This window comes from Leucoraja erinacea, chromosome 21, assembly GCF_028641065.1.
Source record: "Leucoraja erinacea ecotype New England chromosome 21, Leri_hhj_1, whole genome shotgun sequence".
NCBI classification, from domain to species: Eukaryota; Metazoa; Chordata; class Chondrichthyes; order Rajiformes; family Rajidae; genus Leucoraja; species Leucoraja erinaceus.
The window spans coordinates 32,029,704-32,057,395 of NC_073397.1; the positions used below are offsets into that span (position 1 = coordinate 32,029,704).

Genomic DNA, 27,692 nt, shown 5'->3' on the forward strand with positions numbered 1-27,692 from the left:
GAAGGTAATTAACAATCCACATGCACAACATTTTATTCCTGCATGCTCAAGTCTGAACGTGAATCCTGTCACTTCAAGTACAAAGGATACGCTTACATGACTAATTGTGAGTTTTCAGATTCATAGGTTCACCAATGTTCAATGCACTCAATTACTTTGTTACTCTTCTCTGCTTCATGGTTATGGGGAGAAGGCAGGAGAATGGGGTTCGGAAGAAGAGATAGATCAGTCATGATTGAATGGCGGAGTAGACTTTGTGGGCCGAATGGCCTAATTCTACTCCTATTCCTTATCACCTTATGACCCTCTCATCAAGGTAAAGCTATGTAAGTTAAGTAACATTACTGCAAGAATTTCATTGTACCGTTTCAGAACATATGACTTGACTCTTAAAGTTTATGCCCTGTAGATTGTGACATCAGGGGCCTCAAAACATGTGGAGCTTTAGAAGTTTGCTTACCGCGTACACAATTCATCTCAGGATATATGTGTGGGAAGGAACTGCAGATGCTGGCAGCCAACATCATCAAAGACCCACACCATGCTGGCCACACTCATCTCACTACCCCCCATCAGGAAGAAGGTACAGGAGCCTGAAAACTATAACGTCCAGGTTCAGGAACAGCTTCTTCCCTACAGGAACAGGAATATCCACAGTCATCAGGCTATTCAACATGACTACAACAGACTATTATTGCTGGTTACACAAAAAAGCTGGAGAAACTCAGCGGGTGCAGCAGCATCTATGGAGCGATGGAAATAGGCAACGTTTCGGGCCGAAACCCTTGGGTTTCGGCCCGAAACGTTGCCTATTTCCTTCGCTCCATAGATGCTGCTCCATATTTCCTTCGCTCCATAGATGCTGCTGCACCCGCTGAGTTTCTCCAGCTTTTTTGTGTAACCTTCGATTCTCCAGCATCTGCAGTTCCCTCTTAAACAAAAGACTATTATTGCTATTGCACTATATTTGTTTATTTATTGAGAATGTGGGCATGTGTATATGTACACACTGAACCAGTTATGTACTATGTTTACATATCCTGTTGTGCTGCAGCAAACAAGAATGTCATTGTCCTATCTGGGACACATGGAAGTGAAACACTCTTGACTCTCAAGGGAGGAGTTGGAGGCAAAGATCTTATAGCGAATCTTTGGTTGGTGGAGGGAACGTTTGTCTGCGACGGAACCTTTGTGGGGAGCTGCAGGAGCCGGGGAGGGAGGGAGGGAGGGGGAAGCGCACCGCCGCCGCCGCCGCCACAGGGACATGGCGCTGCCCGAGCAGGAAGCCATCCGCGAGTTCGTGACAGTGACGGGCGCCGAGGAGGAGCGGGCCCGCTTCTACCTAGAGTCCGCCGACTGGGACCTGGAGGTGAGGAGGCGGCGGGGGGGGGGTGGAGGGGGAGGGGGAGGGCGGGGAGGAGGATGGGGCCGGGGGCCCGGTCTGTCTCGGGCCCAGGGACAGGGAGCGCAACGTTAAATGGCGCCGGGTCGCGGCCGCTCGGCTCGGGTTTCAGTGTGAGGGGGCGGGTGTGGCCGCTCCAACCCCCCACCCTCACACCACATCCCGCCACCCCTCATCCCCCCACCCTCACCCTCATCCCCATCCCCACCCTCACCCCCCCCCCCCACCCACCCCCCCCACCCTCCCCCCCTCACCCCCCCCATCCCCCCCACACCACACCCCACACCCCCCCACCCCACCCCCCCTCCCTCCCCTCACCCCCCCCCCCTCCATCACCCATCCCAAACCCCACACACCCCATACCCCCCCCCTCCCCCCCCACCACCCACACACCCCCATACCCCTCACCCCCCCACCCCCCTCACCCCCACCCCCCCCCACCCCCCCCCCCCTCATCCCCACCCCCAACCCCACACAACCCCCCCACCCCCCCCCCTACCCCTCCCCACCCCCCACCCCCCCCCCCCCCACACCCTTTGCCAAATGACCATCAAAACCCCCCCTTCAAACTCCAACACAAAATGCTGCAGGAACCCAGCAGGTAAGGCAGCATCTCTGGAGAAAAGGAATAGATGATGTGCTTGGGTTGGAACACTTCAGACTGACAGATAGAGGTGGTGGGAAGTGAAACTGGAAGCAGGAAATTCCAGCAGAGGCTGGAATCTTCAGTAAAACACAAAGTGCTGGGGGAATCCAGCGGGCCAGACAGCATCTGTGGAGAGGAAATGGAGGGAACATTTGAGGTCTTCAGTCTGAAGAGCCCCAACCCAAAGCATCACCTGTCCATTTCCCTCCGCAGATGCTGCCTGTCTTGCTGAGTTAGACAATAGGTGCAGGAGCAATCCATTCGGCCCTCCGAGCCAGCACCACCATTCAATGTGACCGTGGGTGATCATACCCAATCAGTATCCCGTTCCTGCCTTCTCCCCATATCCCCTGACTCCGCTATTTTTAAGAGCCCTATCTAGCTCTCTCTTGAAAGCATCCAGAGAACCTGCCTCCACCGCCCTATTCCAGCATCTGCTGGGATTTCTCGCCTGTAATTTACTTCCTTCCCCCCCCATCCATCAGTCTGAAGAAGAGTTCCATGCCGAAACGTCTCCTATTCCATAACTCCAGAGATGCTGCTGGTATTTGTGTCCCACAAGAGCTGCTTCTTTTGCCTTGCAGCTCGCAGCATTATTTATTTCTATGTAGTTTCCCAATAAAGTCTGATGCCAGTCTCAATTGATGAGTTCTGTTGCAATTTGTGTGGGGGGAATAATTTTATGTAAATTGCATATTTTGCTATGTTTTTCCAATTACACACTTTATTCTTGCTCTATTTATTGCCCCCTATTTTCAGTTTCGTGTAGATGGGACGATTATCTCGGCCAAACACTATCATGTTCTTGAAGTCATCTCTTGATTTACCTTTCCCCAAGAGAGGAGTTCCACCCTGTTCACTTGTTCTGATTGTTACAGGGTTGAATTACCAAGATTATTCCGTGAAATCTCTGAAACAACTGCTGTATCTGTGTATGTAGTTTAATAAGATCATGTGACAGGAGTAGTATGAGGCCATTCAGGCCATCAAGTCTACTGCTCCATTCAATCATGGCTGATCTATTTCTCCCTCCTAACCCCGATCTCCTGTCTTCACCCCATAACCTCGGTGACACCTGCACTAATCAAGAATCTATCTATCTCTGCTGTAAAAATATCCACTGACTTGGCCTCCACAGCCTTCTGTGGCAAAGAATTCCACAGATTCACCGCCCTCTGACAAAAGAACTTCTCCTCATCTCCTTCCTAAAAGAACATCCTTTAATTCTGAGGCTATGACCTCTGGTCATAGACACTCCCACTAGTGGAAACATTCTCTCCACATCCACTCTATCCAAGCCTTTCACTATTCTGTATATTTCAATGAGGTCCCCCTCTGATTCTTCCAAACTCCAGTGAGTACAGGCCCAGTGCCAACATGCGTGCAATCTGTGAACCTCCTCTGGACCCTCTCCGGAGCTAGCACATCCTTCCTCACATATGTTGTCCAAAATTGCTCACAATATTCCAAATGCGACCTCACCAACCCCTCATGGAGCCTCAGCATTACATCCCAGTAAAGGGACATATCAGCCTGAGGGGGGTGCTTTGGTCGGCAAGGGCACACCATACAGAACTTCAAGCAGGAATCACCTTTGCAAACTAAAAAAAAACACTGCTGTAAAGACTAATTGTGTTGTTGATCACTTAGATGGCATTGGATGGATGATTAGAACATCATAGTGTATTGCATATTATCATCTGCAAGCAATTGTAATAGAATATAGAACAGTACAGTACAAGAACAGGCCCTTCAGCCCACAATGTCTGTGCTGAACATGATGCCAGACCAACTCCTATCTTCCTGTGCATAATCCATTCCCTGCAAATCCATTTACCTGTCCAAAAGTCTGTTAAATGCCAATACAGTATCTGGCTCAACCACCACCCCTGGCCGTACGTCCAACACACTCACCTGCCTCTGAGTGTGTGTTCAAAAAAACCCACCTTGCCCCGCACATCTCCTTTAATTTTATTGCGAAAATTAGATTTGATGTAACTATTGTAAAATACAAATTGATTACTGGTTAGCTTTTCACTGTACCTCGGCGCACATGACAATAAACTAAACTCAAACTGATCAAAAATTGGAAAGGTTCATCCTCAGCTCTTTAGGCCAAAACCCATTTAATTCCCAACTGCTGGATCCCAAATTTATAAAATGGCGCGGCCGTCCTCTGGTCAATGGTTGTGAGTGCGCATTGAAAATATTTATCCTGACCGAACTGTGCTGCTGAACCAAAGGAAGATTCTCATGAACGCCAAAAATCTGTTTGAACATGGGTTGAAATTGTAAACCAATCCCTAATTGCCCTCACAAGGGGATACCAAAATGAGTAATACCTTGAAGTTGGACACAAAAAGCTGGAGTAACTTAGCGGGACAGGCAGCATCTCCTTGAATTGCTGCACTCTGTGTGGTGAAGTCGTTCCCAATGTGTTTTGGTTAAAAGAGTTTGGATGCGTTTTGACCCAATGCTAATAGACAATAGTTGCGGGAGTAGGCCATTCGGCCCTTCGAGCCAACACCGCCATTTAATGCGATCATGGCTGATCATCCACATTCATGAATGAATGGAATTTTAATTCCAGGTCAGGATAACAATGAAAGTACTAAGGTACAAATGAGGAGAAAGCAATATTTGAATACTTCATGGGGCAAAAATTAACAAGGGATGTCACATCGTTTTTCAAAATTTACAATGTTTAAAAGTTGAAAGCGTTCTACAATAAAGGGTTTGAACTTGGAAACTGCAGAATAAAGGGGAAATTTTCAAGATATTTTAATTGGTTATTAGTATATGGCATGCTTTTCATTAATTTATGAATTCTAAGAAGCCACAGGAGAAATTGATAAATATTTGAAAAGGCAACATTTTACAAGCAAGTAAATAAAAATAGAATTGACAGTTTAAATTGTAAATGGTTTCCTTATTTGCCGTAGTTTCTATGATTTCCTCCCTTGCCAAAAATTCCTTGCATCTCTAAACAAGAAAAAGTATTGACGATTAATCTAAATAACATTTTTGAAGAGAAAAACTGAAAATGGTGAGAAGGCTCAAAAGAACGTAAAACGAAGCTGTAGCTGAAAAAAATGTGCGATGTAAACCATGACTATTTTGCAGAAATACGGTTGCAGAAATGCCCATGTTTTTAAATTACACTCTTTTCTGTAAATTTATGCAATTCATTAAATTTCTGGTAAAGAAACGCTGCCCTCACTATGACTGGAACTGGAACAGAGTTTTACAGAAACGTTTTAGAGCGTTTGTCAGGAAACTCATGAAAAGCGAAGATAGACAAAATATGCTGGAGTAGCTCAGCGGGTCAGGGAGCATCTCTGGAGAAAATGGAGAGGTGATGTTCTGGGTTGGGTTCCTTCTTCAGAAGGGTCTGAAGAAGTGTCTTGACCCAAGATGTCACCAATCCATTTTCTCCTCCGATGCTGCCTGACCCGCTGAGTTACTCCAGCATTTTGTGTTTTTCTTTGGTATAAACCTACATCTGCAGTTCCTTGTCATTTCGTTAAAAGCAAAGTGGGGCCACATTAATCGAAGCTCCATCCTGTTTTCTTCTGGTAATGACTCTCCCATTGATGAGTCACACTGACCCATGTACACTTTGGGATTTAACCCCTTGGTATCAGCTGCCTTCCGGTACCTCGATCAACGGGCTGTTCCTGTTAGTCCAGGGTGTTTGAATGTAGTCGGTATCCTAGGTGAGCAGTCCTTTACTTTGACTCGGTATCACAGCTTCCAACGAAGGTCACTGGACAGAAATTAGCAACAGAAACCATAGACAAGTTTTCTTTTTGCTGGTGTACGACAAAATACAAACAATTGTAGCATCCCTTTGCGACCATTATAAGCTGAAGTTAGCTGTCTTGCATACATAGCACTTTGATTCAATGAGCATCTGGTTTAGTGCATGCTGACTTTAAAGGATGAATCATTATATCTTGAAAGTCACTTAGTCTTCACAACATAATTCTTATTTGAAAATGGTCTTAATTAGTATAGGTAATGCATATTTTCTGTGTAAGAGAACATTTTGGAGTGTGATAAGCCACATGGTGTTTTCTGCTGATCTCTTTTCCAATTGTTGGGCTATGATTAGTATCTTGGACTTTATATATAAAGAAACAAAAGCAATAATGTGGAGGTATCCTCTATGAAACAAAGGTTCGGCTGTGCTGAATACTGTGCTTAATTCTAGGCACCTATGATTGTGAACAGTTTATAAAGGAATTATTAACATGACCTCATGGAAAGGGACTATCATTGCTTGGACATGCTGGAAAGACTCGGGTTGTTTAAGGGCCTGTCCCACTATGGCGACCTTATTGGCGAGTTTAGGGGAGTCTGCACTCGCCACAAGTTCGCAGCATGGTCGTAGGTGGTCTCTGGTATGTCTCCTTCATGGTCGAGAGGAGGTCCCGCAAAGTGGTTACTCAGTTTGGTCGAGGAAAAATTTTCAACAGCTGAAAAGTTTTCTGTGAGTTAAAAATTGGTCAGCATGTAGAAAAATCGATACTTTTGAACTCGTAGTGCAGTGTTAGTGGGGTCGCCATGTCGATGTAGGTAGTTCTGGTAGCCCTAGGTAATCTCCTTTGGTGACCGGGCATTTTAATTGGCTCATTGGGGGGAAAAAAAACCGTAAGCACGAGCTTTCAGAACCAAGGAAAACCGACCGGTAATGTTAAATGCCTGCTAAACTTCACAGCTGTGTATCTCTGGCTTATTAAAAGTTGTCTGGCTTTTTAAAAGTGTCTCCACTCCTTCTTACCCCTTCTCTCCCTCTTCTTTCCCGCTCGCGGTTTTTCAGGCGAGTGCCCCCGACTTTGAAGGTCACAGACAGTTTGCTGAAAAGTCGCGTAAGTGGGACAGGTCATTTAGTTTAGAGATACAGCGCGGAAACCGGCCCTTCAGCCCACTGAGTCCGCAACGACCAGCGACCCCCGTACATTGACGCTACCGTACACACGCACTAGGGATAATTTACATTTATACCTAGCCAATTTACGTACAAAACTGTATGTCTTTGGAGTGTGGGAGGAAATCGACGATCTCGGAGCAAACCCAGGCAAGTCGCGGGGAGAAGGTACAAGCTCTGTGCAGACAACACCCGTAATCAGGATCGAACCTGGGTCTCTGGCGCTGTAAGGCAGCAACTCTACCACTGCGCCAACGTGCTGCCCTTCGCCAAAGATATTATACGTTGAGGGGTAACTTGACATGCTGAGGTTCATGAAGGGCCTGGATGAAGTATATTTGGATGGCACAGTGGCGCAGCCGTAGAGTTGCGGCGTTACAGCGCCAGAAACACATTTTCGATCCTCGCTATGGGTGCTGTCTGTACGGAGTTTTACATTCTCCCTTTGCATAGTTTTTTTTCCAGGTTTTCTCTGATTTTCCTCCCACATTCCAGTGACATGCAGCTTTGTGGGTTAATTGGCTTCTGTAAATTATCCCTAGTGTATAGGATAGAACTAGCGTAGGGGTGATCGTTGGTGGCCACTGACTCAGTGGGCTAAAGGGCCTGTTTTACACGGCGTATCTCTCAACTAAACTACAACAACGTTATGTCACTGGTGAAAGATTAAGATCACTTGGTCAAAATTAAGGTAATTGGCAAAAGAGGGAAAAGATAACACAGGATAAAACATTTTCACTCACGGTATAGTTATGATGTGAAAATCACTGGCAGAAATGGTGGTGGTAGCAAATTCTTAAAAGTTGTCTCTTTTAAATTTTAAGAAAAGTGTATGTGTGGTGAGGAGAATTTGCATGGCTGTATCTTAGTACCAAGGACTTCAAATTGCTGTTATTGGTTTGATGACATGGATGGGCTCATTCTTGATACAATGATTTTTGGATTTAATTGCTAATGTACTACTGATTTATAGTTGCTGGACTTTCGACAAGGTTTCAACTGTGCAGGATTTTCTAATCACTTTGCCTTTGTGCAATGCTGGCCTCGTAATATTGGGCTGTTTGATCCAAGGAATCATGGATGCTCTGATTGTAGACACGTCATCTGCATTAAACCAGCATCTACAGTTCTTTTCTACACATGGATGCTCTGATGCCAGTTTTAAAGTAAAACTGGTGATTTAACAAAAAACCCAATTGCAATAAATTAAATTGATGCTCCAAGAAAGATAATCCACTTCTGTGCTTCTCCTTGTTTGCAGCTGGCTCTAGGCAGCTTTTTTGAAGAAGGTGGTGATGATGATGTTATAACCCTTCCTCAGCCTGAATCCAGCACCAGTTCCAGAACTGTGCCAAGGTGAGAGTATTATCGTCTTCTCATGTCATTCTTTATTCCATCACTCGCACATTATTCTCTTCTATCTTCTCTTTAACCATTGATGCTTTTTGAGGTATTGATATGCCACTGTATCTGCTTTTTAAATAGGTTTGTGGAATCATGGACGTTGATATAGGAGATCATTTTGTCCAAAGTATCTATGCTGATCAAAATACCCTTTGTCTTCATCCCAATTTCCTGCTCTTCTCCCATAGCTCTGCTGTGTTCACCACATACTTTGTAATGGTGATCGCGTTTTCTGTTTCTGATACCCTTTCTCGTAGCAAAGTCTAGATTCTCATGGCTCATGGAGTGAATTTATGGTTTTCCCAACTCTGCTGCAATCATCCCACTGATATATAAATAAATAAATAAAACAAAAATACATTTATTATTATTATACACAAATCTATGCATTTTAATTATTGACTTCATTGATTAAAAAAACTTTTTTTTTCTATCTTTGCTACTTGTGTATCTCGATCAAATCTTCCCCTCAGTCTTTTTTTTAAATCCTAAAGAAGAGAACCTTGGACTCGAGAATCCTTCCATGTAACTACAATTTTCCAGTCTGGGCACATCTTCAAATCTCTGCAGCCTCTCTTGACTTGAAATATTCTTTGTGAGACGTGCCCAGAATTGTATGTGGTGTTTGAGCTCTAGTCTAATTCATCATGCCCCATTTGCTTTTGTATTCTGTGCCTCAATCAATGAAGGCAATTAGCTGTATACCTTCTTAACAATCTTTTATCTTTTTGTCCTGTGATCTTCAGAGATTTGTGGATGTGCACTTCAGGATCCCTCTGTCCTATATTTCTTATAACTGCCATTATTTCTGGGGGGTTTTGATAATGAGTACTGAAAGATTAAATCCAATATTCTTGTTTCTGTGTGGTGACTGAACATAGGAAACTTGTAGTGGCTACATAACATGTTTAATCCTTTTGCTCGCTGGTATTAAAAATGATGCCTATCTATAATGAAAATGGCTATGATTTGAAAATGTTTATTTCTATATCTTATGAACCTTGCTTCCACTGGAATATCAAATATTTAAAACTATTCTCTTCCCACACCCCATGCATTTGCTATTAGCAAAGTTAAAATCAACATGAAACATTAATCAGTTGCTTTTTTGCCATCTGAACATGTAATCTACAGCAATAAATTAACAGGTAAATGTTTAAAACTGTCTCAATTCGTTATTGCCTACAAACCATGTTATGGGCAGCTTTGTGATTTTAATTGTATTATTGAGGCTGAACAACACAATCTGACACCAGAATTTACATCAACACGTGCAGTATCAAATCTATGTGTTGGTTCTCCCATCATTAGGAATACGAAAGCTAATCGTAATTTAGTTGGTTATCTGCCTTAAAACAGTTCTCCGTGACTCCATGGATAAAGTACACAGGATGTGAAGAATTCTCTGATTTAGCCATTGTAGCAGAGTGGGAGTGCAGGGGAATAATGAGGACAATAATTATAGTCATAGGGCTCTTCCATTGCAGCAAGTTGCCTTACTGAGCTGGCCCCACTTGCCTGCTCCTGCTCTATATCTCACAAACTGTTCCCATCGATGTACCTGTACAAGTGTCTTTTAAATGTCATAATTTTACTTGCCTCTACTGCTTCCTCTGGCAGCTAGTTCCACACACGCATCACTCTCTGTGAAAAACTTTCCCCTCGGGTCCCTTTTCAAATCTTTCCCCTCTCACCTTAACCCTATGCCCTCTAGATTTGGACTCCTCTAAACTGGGGAAAAGGCTGGGTCTATTTGTTTTATCTATGCCCCTCATGATTTTATAAACCCCTCCAAGGCCACCTCAGCCTCTTATGCTCCAGGGAAAAAAGTTCCCAGCCTATCGTTCCTCGTGACTCAAACCTTCCAGACTCGTTAACATCCTAGTAAATTGTTTTTATTACCTTTTTGTAGTTTAATAACATCCTTCTTATAGCAGGGCAATCAGAACTGTACACAGTGCTCCAAATGTGGCGATACTAGTATCTTGTACATTAGTAACACAATGCCCCAATTCCTTTTCTCGGTTCCCTGACCGATGGAGACGAGCATGCCAAAAACCTTCCTTACCCTTTCTAGCTGTGTCCTCATTTTCATGCAACAATGTACCTGCACCCTCCAGGTCTTCCTGTTCTACAATACTGCCCAGGGTCCTACCATTACTGTGTAAATCTTGGCCTGATTTGTGTTATCAAAATGCAACACCTCATATTTGTCCAAATTAAACTCTTATCTGTTATTCTTAGCTCCTGCTGTAATCTTGGATAACCTTTGTCACTGTCCATTATACCTTTTGAAAGGAGATGAGGAATTTATTTAGCCAGAGGATGGCAAATCTGTGGAATTAATGACAACAGATGGCAGTAGCGACCAAGTTATTGGGTATTTTTAAAGCGGAGATTGTCAGGTTCTTCATTAGTAAGGTGTTGGAGGTTACTTGGACAAGGCAGTAGAACAGGATTGAGAGAGTGGTGCAGTGGTAGAGATGCTGCCTTATAGCGCCAGAGACCCAGTTTCGATCCTGACCACGGTGCTGTTTGTACGAAGTTTGCACGTTCTCCCTGTTATTGTGTGGTTTTTCTCTGGATGCTCTGGTTTCTTCCCACATTCCAAATATGTGCAGGTTTGGAGATCAATTGGCATCTATAAATTGTCCCTAGAAGGTAGGATAGAACTCGTGTACGGGCGATTATTGGTCAGCTTGGGCATTGTGGGTCGAAGGGCCTGTTACCATGCTGTATCTCTAAACTAAACTCAAGAGAAAGATAGATCAGCCAAGATTGAATGGCGGGTAGATTCGATGGGCCGAATGGCCTAATTCTGCTCCGATGACTTATGAACTTAACCATCAATTATAGTGCCATTTCCAAACTTGCTAACTATGCCACCTGCATTCACAGTAAACATTGTTCATATAAATGCCAAACAACAGTGGTCCCAGCATTAATCCTTGTTATTCGATTGCTTTTATATTTCCTTTTATAATGATATCTAGTTTGGTTTTGACTTTCATTTTACCTTAACTTTACTTTCTGCTGCGGTCGTCACCTTTACACCTTCCAGATTAGTTTGCTGTTCCATCCAGAAAGAACTTTGATGTGTCTCGTTTCAAATGTCCTCTTTAAATCAAAGTACATCGCGCTATAACCCACGAAGCTTCGTGGGCTATGGTATGATGTACTTTGATTTGTTTAAAAAAAACATTTTAATCACTAGAGAATTGTCAGCTACTAGGCTGACTGAAAGCTTGTGGGAATATGGAACAAATTTTCAGCCACTTCAAAAATAAACCCCATTTAATCCAGCCAGATGTGATTTAAGCCCATTGATTTAATAGTCCAGCTGCAAAAGAGCTACAAGGAAGAGAAATGTGTGTTGATCTGCGGTAGATTATATTTATACTGGATTGAACTCATTTAAGAGCAGTAAGCAGTTTACAATATATATGCGCCCATTGTGAATCGGGTCAGAGTAGTACTAGCAGCATTTTTATATTCACCTCTAATATTTCATTACAGCTTTATAAGAGCCTACTTATTTTGCTACTGAATAAAATAAATAAAATCTGATTTTAATATATATTTTTCTGTGTGTCGCTGTTATAAGTGATCATCACATCATTCACTGGTATATTATATGGTTGCCATCCGTGCATTAGTTAACTTCATATCCTCAGAGGATTAATTTATTGTTGCATACACCAGGGAGTAATGAAATTACTTGCTCGCATGATGCTCATCGAGTAAACAATATAAATGCGGTAATGATTAATACAACAATGAGTTCAAGATCATAGAATGGTGCAAAATGGAATTATACAACATGGAAACAGGCCGTTCGGCCCATCTCATTCATGCTGATCAAGATGCTCCATCTAAGCTTGTCTCATTTGCCCGCATTTAAGTGTCTTCTAAATGTTGTTATTGAGTGCAAAATCCAAGGGTTTTGAGGGTCAGAGTGGAGGAAATGTTATGACCAATTCTAACTGACCAATTCTAACTAACTTATAATTGCAGTGAAGTCCAGAAGCTAGTTGCAGATGGAGGCCTCAAGGTCGAGGTCCAGAGCTTGTTTACAATTATGGTTGAAGGTTGAGCTGCAGTTAGTTAATAGCACCTTGACATGGCTGTTCTTATTGCAAATGTTATCCAGGACAGAATGTGCATGAGGGAAGGCGTTCTCCGTAGACCTATTTTTTTCCTGTATATGAATTGTTGGGGATCTAGATAGTTTAGATTAGTTTGGAAATACAGCAAGAAAACAGACCAAATCCATGCTGCATCACCTTGCAGAGTTGAACTAGTTCTGTGTTGTCCCACTTTCCCATCCACTTCCTGCACACTAGGCCAATTTTACAGAGGCCAATTTACCTACAAACCCGCATGTCTTTGGGTTGCAGGAGGACACTGGAGGAACCCAAAGTATTCACAGGGAGAACATGCAAACTCCACGCTGACAGTACGTGAGGTCAGGATCGGAACCCATTGTGTGTGTGGAAGATTGGTCCATTACCATTCTTTCAATGCACTTCATTGACGTTGCAGATTCTGGGTGGTTGTCATTGGGGCTGTAGTTGTTGAGACAGGTCACTCTATTTTTCTTGGGGACTGAAATGATGGAGGTCAGGAGTGCTGGATATTGCTCAATGAAAGGCGGGTGTGTACGTGATTTAAGCCATTTATTTGATAAAATTAAATGCAGATAATCAGAAGTCATTTAATTTATGTAACTGATGCAAAGGGTCTCTTATAATTGCAGTGACGTTCGAGTAACCTCGTTCAGAGATTTGTGGAATGAAGAGAAAGATGATGATGAAGAAGAAGGCCAAAGGTCTGTAAAACTTTATTTCGCAACATATTCTGACGTTCTCTGATGCACATGAAAATCCTGCTTTTGAAACCGATGTTGTCATCTATCTATCTATCTATATATATATATATAAAACTCAAATCAGTCCGCCTGCCGTACGGATCCCTTCCTGCCTTTCGATTCGTTGACGGCTGCTCCTTCCTCAGCTTCCAACACACTTCGAAACAATGTTGCAAGACAGGAACACTGAACTTTTCACTGCTGCAGCAGGCAGGGATTTTTTTTAAAGAGGCAGGGCAGTGCTGGAATCTTACTTTTGAGAACGGCTTCAGTTCCATTGGAGGAGACGGGTGCATGGTGGAATATTGGGTTGGGGGATCACACCATAGGGGGAGCAGACCCAACGGGTCTGCACTTGGTCTAGTATATATATAAAACTCAAATCCGTCCGCCTGCAGTACGGATCCCTTCCTGCCTTTTGATTCGTTGACGGCTGCTCCTTCCTCAGCTTCCAACACACTTCGAAACAATGTTGCAAGACAGGAACACTGAACTTTTCACTGCTGCAGCAGGCAGGGATTTTTTTTTAAAGAGGCAGGGCAGTGCTGGAATCTTACTTTTGAGAACGGCTTCAGTTCCATTGGAGGAGACGGGTGCATGGTGGAATATTGGGTTGGGGGATCACACATTGGGGGAGCAGACCCAACGGGTCTGCACTTGGTCTAGTATCTAATAAAAGGAAGTGTTGGATATACTCGCTAATCATATAGGATGCTGTGGAAAGTGATGCTGTTTGGTCTGCTGAATACCACCAGGTTGTTCTGATTTTCCTTTCCAATTTTCTCTGGAATATATGTTTTCATGTTATGTCTTGTATACAGACAGCGTAATTGAACAGATACCTGAGATGAAAATATTATCGGGCCTGGGACTAATTAGAAAGCGCTACTGAAGTGTCAACATGGATTTGTGCCTCTATTATTTTATGATTTCTGCAGTGAGTCCAAAGGTAGTCAACACATTCTCTGACAAGTGTCTGATTATGTTTTAACTACATATTAGACCGTTGCTGGCTTTGATTTGTCTTTTTGCATACCTTTCATTCATTTGTTTCTTTGTACCTTTTCATATCTCTCGTTTCCCTCTCTCCCCTGACTCTCAGCCTGAAGAAGGGTCTTGACCCAAAACATCACCTATTCCTTTTCTCTGGAGATGCTGCCTGATCCACTGAGTTACCCCAGCATTTTTTATCTATCTTTGGTGTAAACCGGCATCTACAGTTCCTTCGTACACGTGCGGTCTGGTAGTCTCCTGTTGGATTCCCTTCGTATTTTGCGAGATAGTCACAATTAATTTTCACCACTCATAGTGTGCTCAACCTGATTAGCAAATATGAATGGAATAATGCATCTTTAAAAGTTTAACCTGAAGGGGTTTTTAACTTAAAATTCAGCGAGGTTGGGAGCTGTGCTCTTCTGAAATGCGAGAAGATGCTAGATTAAAATCGATGTTAGCTTGCGTCTGCAAACATAATGAATCGGCAATTGAGGTGGCAGCAGGGGAGCAGTGACTGCTGCATTGGTACTGAGTGCATGCCCTCTAATGCAATCCAAGGCTGACATGGAGGAGAACTGAAAATGACTCCTGCTTAATTTGATTGTATGCACGTCAATAATTTCATTTGCAAGCAACATAGAGGAGAAAAACACTTGTTAAAAACAAATACTTTTGTGGGCCTTAACCGAACACATATTAAAAGACACAGATGAATATATTTTGAGCCAAACCCCAACCCTTTTATAAATAAACAGTATTATGACAAGGTGTATATTGTCTTAAATTTAACCCATGTTTCTTCTTGATGGTGCCAAAACTGTAATGGAAGCATGGTTAATTCATTATTTTTCGGCCTAACATTTTTTTGGTATAGGCTATGCAGTAACAATAAAGTGCATGGAGAAATTGGAAACCTATGATTTGTATTTTCTAACCTTCGTCTACTTGTGAATCATAAATTCACTTTGCAACCTTAGGATATACTGAAAGTAGACAGAAATGCTGGAGAAACTCAGCGGGTGAGACAGCATCCATGGAGCGAAGGAATGGGTGACGTTTCGGATCGAGACCCTCCTTCAGACTTCTTCATAGATGCTGCCTCATCCGCTGATTTTCTCCAGTATTTTTGTCTACCTTTGATTTTTCCAGCATCTGCAGTTCTTTCTTAAACATAGGATAAACTGCAAAGTGTCTTCCCTAATGTCCTAATAAAATATTGATTTTTACAGTGCAATGGTATACATTTCAATGACAATAGATAACCCTGAACAGATTTCCAGACTGCTTTAGTTCACTCGGCTTCAGAATCAGCAGGTATTTTCATATACTCTGAGGGTGTGTGGGAGGTATGGAGCGAGAGAGACACTGGATTTGTTATCCCCTCCTATTCACCTAAAGCAATTTCTAGTGAACAATAAACAATCCTTTGATGAAGATAGCAAGTAATATATAATTTGCTTTTCTGGAATTTTCCTTTGCAGTCGCTAAAATTATTATTTTCTCGAATGCATTTTGTATTGTATGGGCTGCATGTTTTTAGCTCACTGTGTGGAGGTCAGGTTGGGTTTTTTAAATGTTATAACACGCATGCATTGGAATGTTAGGAATTGGAAACAAACACTCTTTTGCAACAGCATTATACATGTCCTCGTTTTAAGTGTGCTGTTATGAGACTATTTATTTATTTTTTCATGAATTAATGGTGCTTAATGAAGGATCATAAGAATGTTGGCATTTAGCTGCACTGGGAAATATTAATTATCGAATCCTGCACATTCTTTAATGCCGATAGAGGTGGTGCAGCGGCAGCGTTGCTGACTTACGGCACCAGAGACCTGGGTTCAATCCTGACTAAGGGTGCTGTCTGTACGGTGTTTGCACGTTCTCCCTGTGACTGCGTGGGTTTTGTTTGGCTGCTCCGGTTTCCTCCCACATTCCAAAGATGCGCAGGTTTGCAGATTAATTGGCTTCTGTAAGCCTGTAGGATCGAACCAGTGTACGAGGATCACTGGTCGGCATGGACTCGGTGGACTGAAGGGCCTGTTTCCACGTCGTTTATCTAAAACTAAAACAGCAACTAAATATTTGGCACCCGCTGAATATTTGTGGCTGTTAAGGCATAGACGAATCCTATGAAGGAAATCATTATTGAGTAGCAATTATATCGTTAGAACACACAACAATTTGATTTTCTATGTTATCAGTATGCAATGAATGATTATATTTCTAAGGTTTTATGCCGGTGGCTCTGAAAGAAGTGGGCAACAAATTGTCGGTCCTCCAAAAAAGAAAAATTCTAATGAAGTTGTAGAAGACCTTTTCAAAGGAGCAAAGGAACATGGTGCAGTTGCTGTTGAACGAGCTGGCAGAAGTCCTGGAGAATCCAGTAAATCTAAGGTGTGCTTGATATCATTTACAGGCTTGTGATTAGTAAGGCACTTAATGTAGTAAGTGCACCAATCTCATATCAAATGCTAATTTTTATAGCTATGATCAATTACATTCCTGAACTGGACTGATACCTTCCAATAGTGAAGTCTTAGAAACATAGAAACTATGTGCAGGAGTAGGCCATTGGGCCCTTCGAGCCAGCACCGCCATTCAATATGATCATGGCTGATCATCCACAAACAGTATCCCGTTCCTTGGTATTGGGGTTCTTAACTTTAGCAGTTTTTCTTCCAGTTATAATTGTAGAGGTAAAAGTGCTTTATTATTTTGCAGTTACATTTTTTTTTAAAAATTCAGGAATTATGTTTTAAAAATGTTCATAATATCTCTGAAGTTTAGTGCAGAACAGGATCCATACAAGAAAAACAAATTGGACTCTGAATGCTGCAGAGGTTGGGAAAAGCCCAACAAATGAATGCCCACTGTTTATGGTGGCACAGGGGTGCAGCTGGTAGAGCTGCTGCATCACAGCACCAGGAACCTGAACTTGACCTTGGGTGGTGTCTGTGTGGGTCCATGTTGATGTTTGTGCTACATACAAAACTCAACCCTTTGTTTTCCATTCAACACTAATGTATCCCATCGCTGCTTGTAAATTCCCCTAAAGACAGTGATTTTTCACCACTCAGAATAAAAGATTTTCTCTAAAACATCCCCAATCGATTCATTAATGACTGACTTGTATTTGTCCTGATTTTATTGACATGGAAATGCCCCAAATTTACCCTTTCAAACCCCTTCATAATTTTGGTAAAAATCTATCTAGCAAATCTCTGCTCCGCCTTTGCCGTTCTGGAAAAAAAAATATTGATATCTGGATTGGTATCATTCTATTGAATCTTTTTTTGTTGTCATTTCTCCAATATGGAGATTCAAACTGTTCACAAGTGTATCTATTTTTATCTTTTATTTTCAGGCAAGGGTTGCCTTTGCACCAAAATTCTTGCTGGATATTGCAATCAGACTTTATCCTTAAGCACTCACTCCATGGGCGGTTCATTCTGTTCTGGAACCCGTAACCTGTAACGCCGCTGAGACCAGATGTAGAACCTCACTTCATAATGTTAACAGAGAGTGATCAGTGCCACACTACATGTTTTTTCTTTCACTGTTGGCTCACTGGATTTCCTGCAGCTGCACCCTGGTATCAATGCGTTTGCTTTCAGTTTCAGCTTTGTTGCTCCTGATGTTATCTCCGTAATTTAGAAAGTTAACGAGCAGGATTTGCCTTGAATAAAAAAAACTCATTTTTTTAAATTACCAAGCTGTGCAACTTAACTTCTGTGTTTTCAAAAGCCGTTCGGTGGTGGTGGTTACCGTTTGGGAGCGACCGAGGCGGAGCAGTCTGCATATGTAACGGGGGAGCGGAGACCAGATGCGGCACAAGATGTAAGTCTTAAGAGAAGATGTATAATGTCTTCAGTATAACCCAAGTTTCTGTTTGATAGTGACAAAAGTGCAATGGAAGTATGGTTCATTAGTTTGGTATAAAATGTCAGGAATAAGCTACATAGTAACAATGGAGAAATTGAAACCTATCATTTGTATTTAGTTACACAAAAAAGCTGGAGAAACTCAGCGGGTGCAGCAGCATCTATGGAGCGAAGGAAATAGGCAACGTTTCGGGCCAAAACCCTTCTTAAGACATTTGTATTTAGACATCAGTTCATTTGTATTTAGTTGTTTGAGAAGGAACTGCAGATGCTGGTTTAATCCGAAGATAGACACAAAAAGCTGGAGTAATTCAGCAGGACAGGCAGCATCTCTGGAGAGAAGGAATGGGTGAAGTTTCAGTTCGAGACCCTTCAGACTGGTTAGGAATAAGGGAAACGAGATATAGACGGTGATGTGGAGAGATAAAGAACAATGCATCTTTGTTCACTTGTTAAAATTCCCTTTGCAACTTGAGGAGAAACTGAAAAGTTCCTTTAGTTTAGTTTAGTTTATTGTCACGTGTACCAAAGTACAGTGAAAAGCTTTTGTTGCGTGCTATCCAGTCAGCTGTAAGACAATACATGATTACAATCGAACCATCTGCAGTGTACAGATGCATGATAAAGGGAATGTGGTGAATAACGTTTAGTGCAATATAAAGCCAGTAAAGTCCAATCAAAGATAGTCTGAGGGTCTCCCAACGAGGTAGATAGTAGTTCAAGATGGCTCTCTAGTTGTTGCCAGTCTTGCTAACAATTTTCCTAATGTCTTCCCTAATGTCCTAATAAAAAAAGTCTTTTTTTTTTAGTGCAATTGTATATATTTTAATCTATTGTAATTTTAATGACATAACATGACCCTGATCAACTCCCAGCCTGCTTTAATTAGAACTTGCCTCAACCACCTCCTCTGGGATTAAAACAAACAAAAAAAAACAGATACTATCGCAATGTTTAAGAAACATTTAAACAGTTACATGGATAGGATAGGTTTAGGGAGATATGCACCAAGCGCAGACAGGTGGGGCTTGTGTAGATGGGACATGTTGGTCGATGTGGGCAAGTTGGGCTGGTGAACAGTATTCATGCTGTATGTGTCTGTGATTCTATATTTCAGGCTTGAGAATCAGCATGTTTTTTCCACCTATTTTTGTATTAGGGAGGTGGGGAGGAGAGACTCAAGATTTATTCCCCACCCCTTTTCACCTGAAGCCATTTCTAGTGAAGTACATTGTTTGCCTTTGAGTCACGTGGACACCTAACCAGTTATCAGTAGCAGGCCTTCCCTGGAGGAATAAACCACTTGGTTTAATCATGGGCTTAACTTTGATCCCATGAACTCTGGGTTGCTATAACCACAAGGCTAATGTGTGCTTGTAAACAGGAGGAGAGAAATTAGTTGATTCTGATCAATAAGTAACTTAAAATAACTACTAAAACACTCTGAAGCAAGTTCAAATATTAAGAACCTGGAGATAGTTATATTTCATTCGTTTAGTGAAAATGTTATTCCTCAAAGTAGAAGATTAAGTGGTATGTTTCCAAATACTTGTACTTTCTGAGCATTATATTAAACATTCTTGCGTTCTTAAATTGCCAACATTATTGCTGATCAGTTTTGAGGTAGATCAGCTATAGTTAGACAGTTTACCTGGTACAAATTTCCAGTGTTTACAGAAGGGATTGGGTTTTTTCCCCATAGAGACCATCAACGATTTAGATTGTACATTATCTAAAAATATATATTTTGTCAAATTCTGTATATTTTTGCATTTTATTTAACAGGTTCATGTTGTACTGAAGCTTTGGAAAAGTGGTTTCAGTGTTGATAATGGTGAGCTGAGAAATTATACTGACCCGACAAATGCTCAGTTTTTAGAAGCTATTAGGCGAGGGTAAGTGGCTTTTTGCTTGCGTTTGGTTACGTATGTGTATGTTAGGATTTTAATTTCTGCCTTAATGTTTGTCCTTGTGCAAAGTAACTTCTCTGAGATAAAAGCACAAAGTGCTGGAAAAATACTCGGCAGGTCAGTTAGCATATGGCAGGTAGGGTATGGACATTGAAATATGTGATGTTTGACAGCATCCTGACCTGAAATATCATCTGTCTATTCCCTCCACAGATGCTGCCTGACTTGCTGAGTTCCTCCAGCACTTTCTTTTGCTCAAGATTCCAGCATCTTCACTTTCTTGTGTATCCAACTCGTCTGAGATAATTGGTTGTAGATAAATTATGAATGCAGCAGCTAATTTCTTTTAAAGTTGACTAACGGTTAAAACATGGAAATATTTAACTTGCTTTTGGTTTGCTAGTTGGATGCAACGTGCTAAAATGTGACACCTGGTGGACATCCTTGAGACTGAACTAATTGTTTGTAGTTCATCATGTTGCCACTGGAGGCATGAATTAATGCACAGCAGAGTTGTCTCATAATCTGATTCTTTGAATTGGCCATTGGAAGTGGAAGTAACTATTAACTAAAAATAGGCTGCAAGCAGTGGATGCATTAAATTACTGTGAACAATTTTAGGATTTTGGTATAAACTATGAAGTAGCTGACAGCGGCTCTCGGATTTTGATGTAATCTAAGTTTAGAGGTACAGTGTTGAAGCAGGCCCTGAGTCCACGCCGACCAGCATTCACCCATGCACTGGTTCTATCCTACACATTAGGAGCAATTTACGGAAGCCAATTAACCTACAAACCTGCACATCTTTGGAGTGTGGGAGGAAACCGGAGCAGCCGGAGAAATCCCATGCAGTTACTGGGAGAACGTACAAATTCCATTGAAATAAACAGCATCTTTGGTCAGGATTGAACCTGGGTCTCTGGCGCTGTACGACAGCAACCCTACCGCTGCGCCACCGTGCCACCCTAAGTTTGCGCAAAGAAGTTCAAAGTCGCTGTAAATAACAGAAACAACAATAAATGGTGTTTCATTTGTTTTATTACCACTGCAAGTAACCGTGCTATTATTTATTATTACTTTGCATGGAACATCGGGTAAAATGAAAGGTAAAATGTTTAGGTAGGTCCACATTTAAATCTATTGGAGTGAGTATCTCTTTCTTTTGCCTCTGGCAGTGAGATTCCGCTGGAGCTGCGGAGATTGGCTCGAGGTGGGCAGGTGAACTTGGACATGGAGGACCATCGCGACCAAGACTTTGTGAAGTCAAAGGCAACATTTAAGGCATTTGGAGGCGAAGGACAAAAGTTGGGGAGGTAATGGTGATAATTTGCTCAAGTTTCTTACAAAGTCAATAATTTAAACGCTTTTAGGGAGATTAAATTTAAAAGACAGCATAAATTGCCACAGCATGTCTCTGCAGAAGGTCTACTGCAGAATAATGTTGTATTTTAGTGTAACTTTCTCCTTACTTCGAGAAATGGTGCAAGTTGATGCTGTAGCTGTCTCCTGGTTGATAAATCGGCAGCAAGTTATAGAGAATTACATGGAACTAAAGTGCTTGAACAACACTGGTCAGCTTTACAAATTGCACCAATGTATTTGGGGTAAATCTCAAATATGACAAAAGAAATTCTTTCTCCTCCCAAGTTCTGATTAAATCTTTCCCCTCGCCTTGAATCAATGTCCTCGAGTTCTTTATTTCCCCACCCTATGATTAATCTTTTCTCATCTAAAATTTCACTATCCCATAGAAATGTATCCAATAATTCCCCCCCCCCCCCCCCCCCCCCCAATAGTCAAACTAGTTGGCCTATAATTAATCTATCCACTTCGACTTTTTTAAAGCAGTACTCAATTCCACTCCTGTAGTCAGGTATACTATTTCCATCTTCCCAAATCTTCCTGTTTTCTTCTGTTTAGGAATTGTCAAGTTGTAGGCCCTGCTTATCTGATCTCTAGCCAATTGCAGTTCCCATATAGCCTCTGAAGAAAGACACAAGATACTGGAGTAGCTCAGCGGGCCAGCAGGCATCTCTGGAGAAAAAGGATGAGTGGCATTTTGGGACAGAACCTTTCTTCAGACTGAAGAGAGGTTCCGACCCGAAATGTTACCCATTATTTTTCTCCAGAGAAGTTGCCTGACCCACTGGGTTATAGAGAATAGACAATAGGTGCAGGAGTAGGCCATTCGGCCCTTTGAGTCAGCACCGCCATTCAATGTGATCACGGCTGATCATCCACAATCAGTTCCCCGTTCCTGCCTTCTCTCCATATCCCCTGACTGCTATCTTTAAGAGCCCTATCTAGCTCTCTCTTGAAAGTACCCAGAGAACCGGCCTCCACCACCCTCTGAGGCAGAGAATTCCACAGACTCACAACTCTCTGTGTGAAAAAGTGTTTCCTTGTCTCCATTCTAAATGGCTTAACCCTTATTCTTAAACTGTGGCCCCTGGTTCTGGACTCCCCCAACATCAGGAGCATGTTTCTTGTCTCTAGTGTGTCCAAACCCATAATAATCATATATGTTTCAATAAGATTCCTTCTCACCCTTCTAAACTCCAGAGTTTCCAAGCCCAGCCGCTCCAATCTCTCAGCATATGACAGTCCCGCCATCCCGGGAATTAACCTTGTCAACCTAGGCTGCACTCCCTCAATAGCAAGAATCTCCTTCCTCAAATTAGGGGACCAAAACTGCACACAATACTCCAGGTGTGGTCTCACTAGGGCTCTGTACAACTGCAGAAGGACCTCTTTGTTCCAATACTCAACTCCTCTTGTTATGAAGGCCAACATGCCATTCGCCCTCTTCACTGCCTGCTGTACCTGCATGCTTACTTTCTGTGACCGATGAACAAGGACCCCCAGATCCCCATTGTATTTCCCCTTCAATATGATCATGGCTGATCATCCAACTCAGTATCCCTGTACCTGCCTTCTCTCCATACCCCCTGATCCCTTTAGCCACAAGGGGCCACATCTAACTCCCTCTTAAATATAGCCAACGAACTGGCCTCAACTACCTTCTGCGGCAGAGAGTTCCAGAGATTCACCACTCTCTGTGTGAAAAATGTTTTATAATAAAAATATAGTATTTCTTTTCATTAAGCTCAGTACATGTGCCCTATTCCATCTCATCTGATGCCTGTTTTCGGAAAGTTGCATTTGCGCTCAGTTTAAGTCCAAGGAATGATCTGTTTTTATCAATTTAACTATTGCGCTCTGCCCCTTTCCTGACACCTTTTAAAGCTGTGTAGGAAGGAACTGCAAATGCTAGTTTAAACTGCAGCCGTTTAAAGCTGTGCTGGTTACCAAGGAAGATTGAATGTGAGATAATGGCGTAATGTGCTCTTGTGGCCATGAGATGACCCCCTGGGTCCAGGTCGCTGGTTAATGGAGAGATAGATAGCAGCAGGAAATTGTTATTTTTTAAAAAATCTTGTCAATGACTGCATGCATAGAACTTCTAATGAAGCTGCTCAAAATGTATGTGATAGGGCATCTGAGTTATTTCCATATAAACTAGTTAGATCAACGCCACCCTTTCCCCAAACAATTAAACATGCAGCAACTTGTTATGACTATGACATGCTTTCCTACACCGCTAAGATAGGATGATATTCCAGCTATTAATTACAGTGTAAGTGGAGAAGTTCCCTTGTGTTAGTGGTTGCTTGTGCTCTATGATCTATGCTTCCTAGTCTGGCAGAAGTAGTCTAACTTGAAGTACAGGTTTTGATTTAACCTTTTCTAATCTATTTTGTAATCAATAGGTTGCCGTGTGTCTGCGTTTTTTAAGATTAAATAATTCTTAGTAATTCCGTTTTTGGTATTTGCCTCTTGGCTGTTCTCTAGATGTGGATGTTATATTAATTGTTTCCATGTGCTTTTACACTGCAAAACATGAAAGTTGTTGAGTTCCCATGACTTGTCAGTTTGGTTGAAGGTCCAGCTAATACTATGATTAACCATGGCTATGACTACAATTACGCTACTTAGCCGCAAGTATGAAAATACCATAAGGTCATAACTGGCAGGAGCAGAATTAGGCCATTCGGCCCATCAAGTCTACTCCGCCATTCAATCATGGCTGATCTATCTCTACTTCCTAACCCCATTCTCCTGCCTTCTCCCCATAACCCCTGATATCCGTACTAATCAAGAATCTATCTATCTCTGCCGTAAAAAATATCCATTGACTTGGCCACCACAGCCTTCTGTGGCAAAGAATCCCACAGATTCACCACCCTCCGACTAAAGAAATTCCTCCTCATCTCCTTCCTAAAGGAACTTCCTTTAATTCTGAGATTATGACCTCTGGTCCTAGACTAGTGGAAACATCCTCTCCCCATCCAGTCCATCCAAGCCTTTCACTATTCGGTAAGTTTCAATGAGGTATATCTTGCCCTGGATCATTGTAACCAGGTGACTATCACATTTCCTTATCATACGGTGTTTCTACATTCAGGCATTTATTTATATGTATAATGGTAAATTCTTGAAGTTAATTGTTTAATCTGGTTTTAATCACTATTTCCCTGAAGTTAACCCTTTGAAACATTGATCTGAAAATTATTTTATTCCCATTATTTTACACTTGATGATGTCATGGTTTCAGGGGATACCACTAGATAAAGATACTATCCACTAGATATCGATGTCTCCCCTGGAACCCCTCACACGGGCATGGGGAGCAGTACTGTCTGAGATTCAGGCCACTGTATAGTAGGTCGATTACAATCCGTTACTATGATCTGTTTGTTTGAACATGTGTATCTCTTTTTCCTCACAATAATGTCCACCTTTTGACTCGATGGTCAGCAGCAAATCCATATTATTGTTCGTCTTGCACAATGTATCTCCAGTCAGTTTGGAAACATTCCCTGCCAGTGCTTCCCAAAGATTCAAGTTACTTTCCCTTATTATCCACATATTGTTCCGTTTCTGTACTCTCTTGATCTTTATATGTTGTGCCAATTAGTGTTGCCAAGTGTCTCTGATTAGTGTTTCTGTTTGTGTTTCTGGTTTTCAGTGCCACTCCTCAGCTGGTCACCACAACTACTCCAGCCCAGCAAGCGGAAAATGAAGCCAAGGCTAGTTCTTCTGTAAATCTAAGTGAATCGGAACAAACTACCAGTATCCAGATACGACTTGCAGATGGGGGGCGTCTTGTTCAGAAGTTTAACCTCACACACAGGTAGGATGATGGGAACCAATGTGATTTTGAAGATAAACAGTCACAAAATGCTGGAGTAACTCAGCGGGTCAGGCAGCATCTCTGGAGGTCATGGATGGGCAATGTTTCGGGTCAGGACCCTTCTTTGGCATAATTATTTTCTTCAGCGGATGTTGCCTAACTCCAGCACTTTGCGTAAACCAGCATCTGCAGTTCTTTGTTTCTACATTCTACATTCCTTATTTTGAAGACCATTTCCTGATGTCTTAATTAATTTTGGATGATCAGCCGTGATCATATTGAATGGCCGTGCTGGCTCGAAGATAAATTCTTCCTGTAGTGTGAATAAGATTATAGAAATAATGTATGTATAACTTATTGTGCCAAGCTGTGGGAGTGAACATGCAGAGAAGCCTCCTCGCCTTTACCCTTTTTATTTATCGTCATTTCAGAATTGGGCCTGTAATGACCAAAGATAATTCACCAAATTCTAAGCAGAGTTTTTATTTCTGTGTTTGAATCCCAAAGTGGAAAAATAAGATATGGGCCAAACGCAGGCAGGTGGAACTAGTGCAGATGGGACATGTTGGTCAGTGAGGGCAAGTTGGGCCGAGGAGCCTGTTTCCATGCTGTATATACTCTATAGCATAGCTCCCTTTCTAAAAATGGCAGCTGAAATTGGTAGGAAGGAACTGCAGATGCTGGTTTAAACTGAAGATAGACACATATGGCTGGAGTAACTCAGTGGGCCAGGCAGCATCTCTGGAGAGAAGGAATGGGTGACGTTTCGGGTCGAGACCCTTGGATATCTTCAGTCTGAAAAAGGGTCTCGACTCGAAACGTCACCTATTCCTTTTCTCCAGAGATGCTGCCTGACCCTCTATGTTACTCCCGTGTTTTGTGTCTACATCTACATCTGAAATTAGAATTTGATGATTTTGTTGTATTGGCTCTTTGTTAAAGTTTTGTTTATGAAATAAATGCAGTGATGCTTTCATGAAAGACATTTTGGGCCAGCAACCACAATCCGCCCATGATGTAAATAATGAATCATCTTGGATCGCGTAATGCCATCAGAGTTAGTGGCGTTGGCCAGGACACTGTGACCAGAGTCTGCTTGTTGTCTTTTAAGTATCGCAAAAGTCTCCTCTTCATTTTTTTGCATAACCCCCTCGAGTTGACATCTAATCTGAAGGAGTTTTCGCTCACTAACAAAAAAGAACTTGGATGTTTGCAGGCAGTTCAATCAATGAAGTTAGAACTCTGGCTGAGTATGTTCAATGGTACTTTATTGTCACGGGTACTGAGGTCATAAGTGATAGTAGAATTGGGCCATTCGACTCCACCATTCAATCATGGCTGATCTATCCCTCCTAGGCGTGGAGGAGTGTGGAGTTGCGCGCAGTATCGCACAGCGCTCCAGGATTTTGTGCTGCACGGAATCCTCGCGCGCCATCTTCGTGACGTATTGCGTACGCTCGCTGACGCATTGGCTTCGCACGCTGCGTCCCGACGTCTCACGTGTATCGCTTGGTGACGCATGGTTACGTCACCTTGCGTAACCATGCGTCGCCGCGCTCCGCAGGGTATTCTAATGACGTCACGCGCACCAGACGGCACGAAGACGCATCGACTTAATTTACATATGACGCGTAAATGAGGCGCAAATGACGGTCAAGTGGGACAGGCCCTTAACAGTCTGGAAATCTTAAAGAATTCAATCTGTACAGAGCCTCAAATTTATTGTAAACGTGTGTGAAGAAAGGTAACGGTGTTTTCCTCTTGCCTGCAGGATTCAGGATATTCGGCATTTTATTATCGATGCCCGCCCATCTCTGGCCTATACTCCATTTGTGCTGATGACCACCTTCCCCAGTGAAGAGCTGACAAATGAGGACAAAACCCTAAAAGATGCCAACCTGATGAATGCCGTGATAGTACAGAGGCTGAAATGAATGCCGTCTCCGTCAAACCTTCCGTTTGTGGAGTACTTGAACTGTTCAGACTTTCCATTAGTTAAACTCACTGGTTGTGATAAATTGGAGACAATGCTTTTAGACAAAACTGTTTACCCTTGAGGTTATTCATGTGCTCATTCGGTTACACAGCTTTCGGCGTGACTTTGTGATAAAAATTTAATTGCGCATTTGATTTATAATTTTTTTTTTGTTGCCGTTTTTAAGTGAAAACATTACACATTTGAAGTTCAAATTCACCATTATAAATTGATGCATCCCAACTAACTCTAATTCTCTGTGACTGCTATGTATAGGAGAAGGTGTACCTTGATAGAACATTGCATTCTAAAAATCAAACCAAATTTAAAACATACTATGTTTGTGAAATGGGTCCTGTACCAAGCATTGTTCATTTTGTACACTGCTGCATTGAATGAATAATCTGACAACAATGTTATTGTGAGTTTTATTTTCAACCTGGGTTATAACTTTCTTTGTAGAATGGTTTGCAGAAAAATGATC

At 42.1% G+C, this 27,692-nt stretch overlaps 1 protein-coding gene across 1 annotated transcript; it reads left to right on the top strand.

Moving 5' to 3' along the window:
* Positions 1–1,221: 1,221 nt before the first annotated feature.
* On the top strand, positions 1,222–27,622 carry nsfl1c (NSFL1 (p97) cofactor (p47)). The gene is made up of 9 exons (XM_055652542.1): positions 1,222–1,369; positions 8,240–8,334; positions 13,139–13,210; positions 16,477–16,642; positions 17,993–18,085; positions 19,915–20,024; positions 21,215–21,352; positions 25,069–25,233; positions 27,005–27,622. Exons 1-9 carry the CDS (start codon positions 1,265–1,267, stop codon positions 27,165–27,167), a joined length of 1,107 nt encoding a protein of 368 aa, XP_055508517.1. The 5' UTR covers positions 1,222–1,264; the 3' UTR covers positions 27,168–27,622.
* Positions 27,623–27,692: the final 70 nt, after the last annotated feature.

What these genes read in the sequence shown, in the direction of transcription:
- nsfl1c (XM_055652542.1), top strand. Translation starts at nt 1,265, where the DNA reads ATGGCGCTGCCCGAGCAGGAAGCCATCCGCGAGTTCGTGACAGTGACG. An exon ending in AGTTCCAGAACTGTGCCAAG is followed by an intron (nt 8,335 to 13,138) that starts GTGAGAGTATTA and finishes TTATAATTGCAG; the next exon opens with TGACGTTCGAGTAACCTCGT. An exon ending in TTAGAAGCTATTAGGCGAGG is followed by an intron (nt 20,025 to 21,214) that starts GTAAGTGGCTTT and finishes TGCCTCTGGCAG; the next exon opens with TGAGATTCCGCTGGAGCTGC.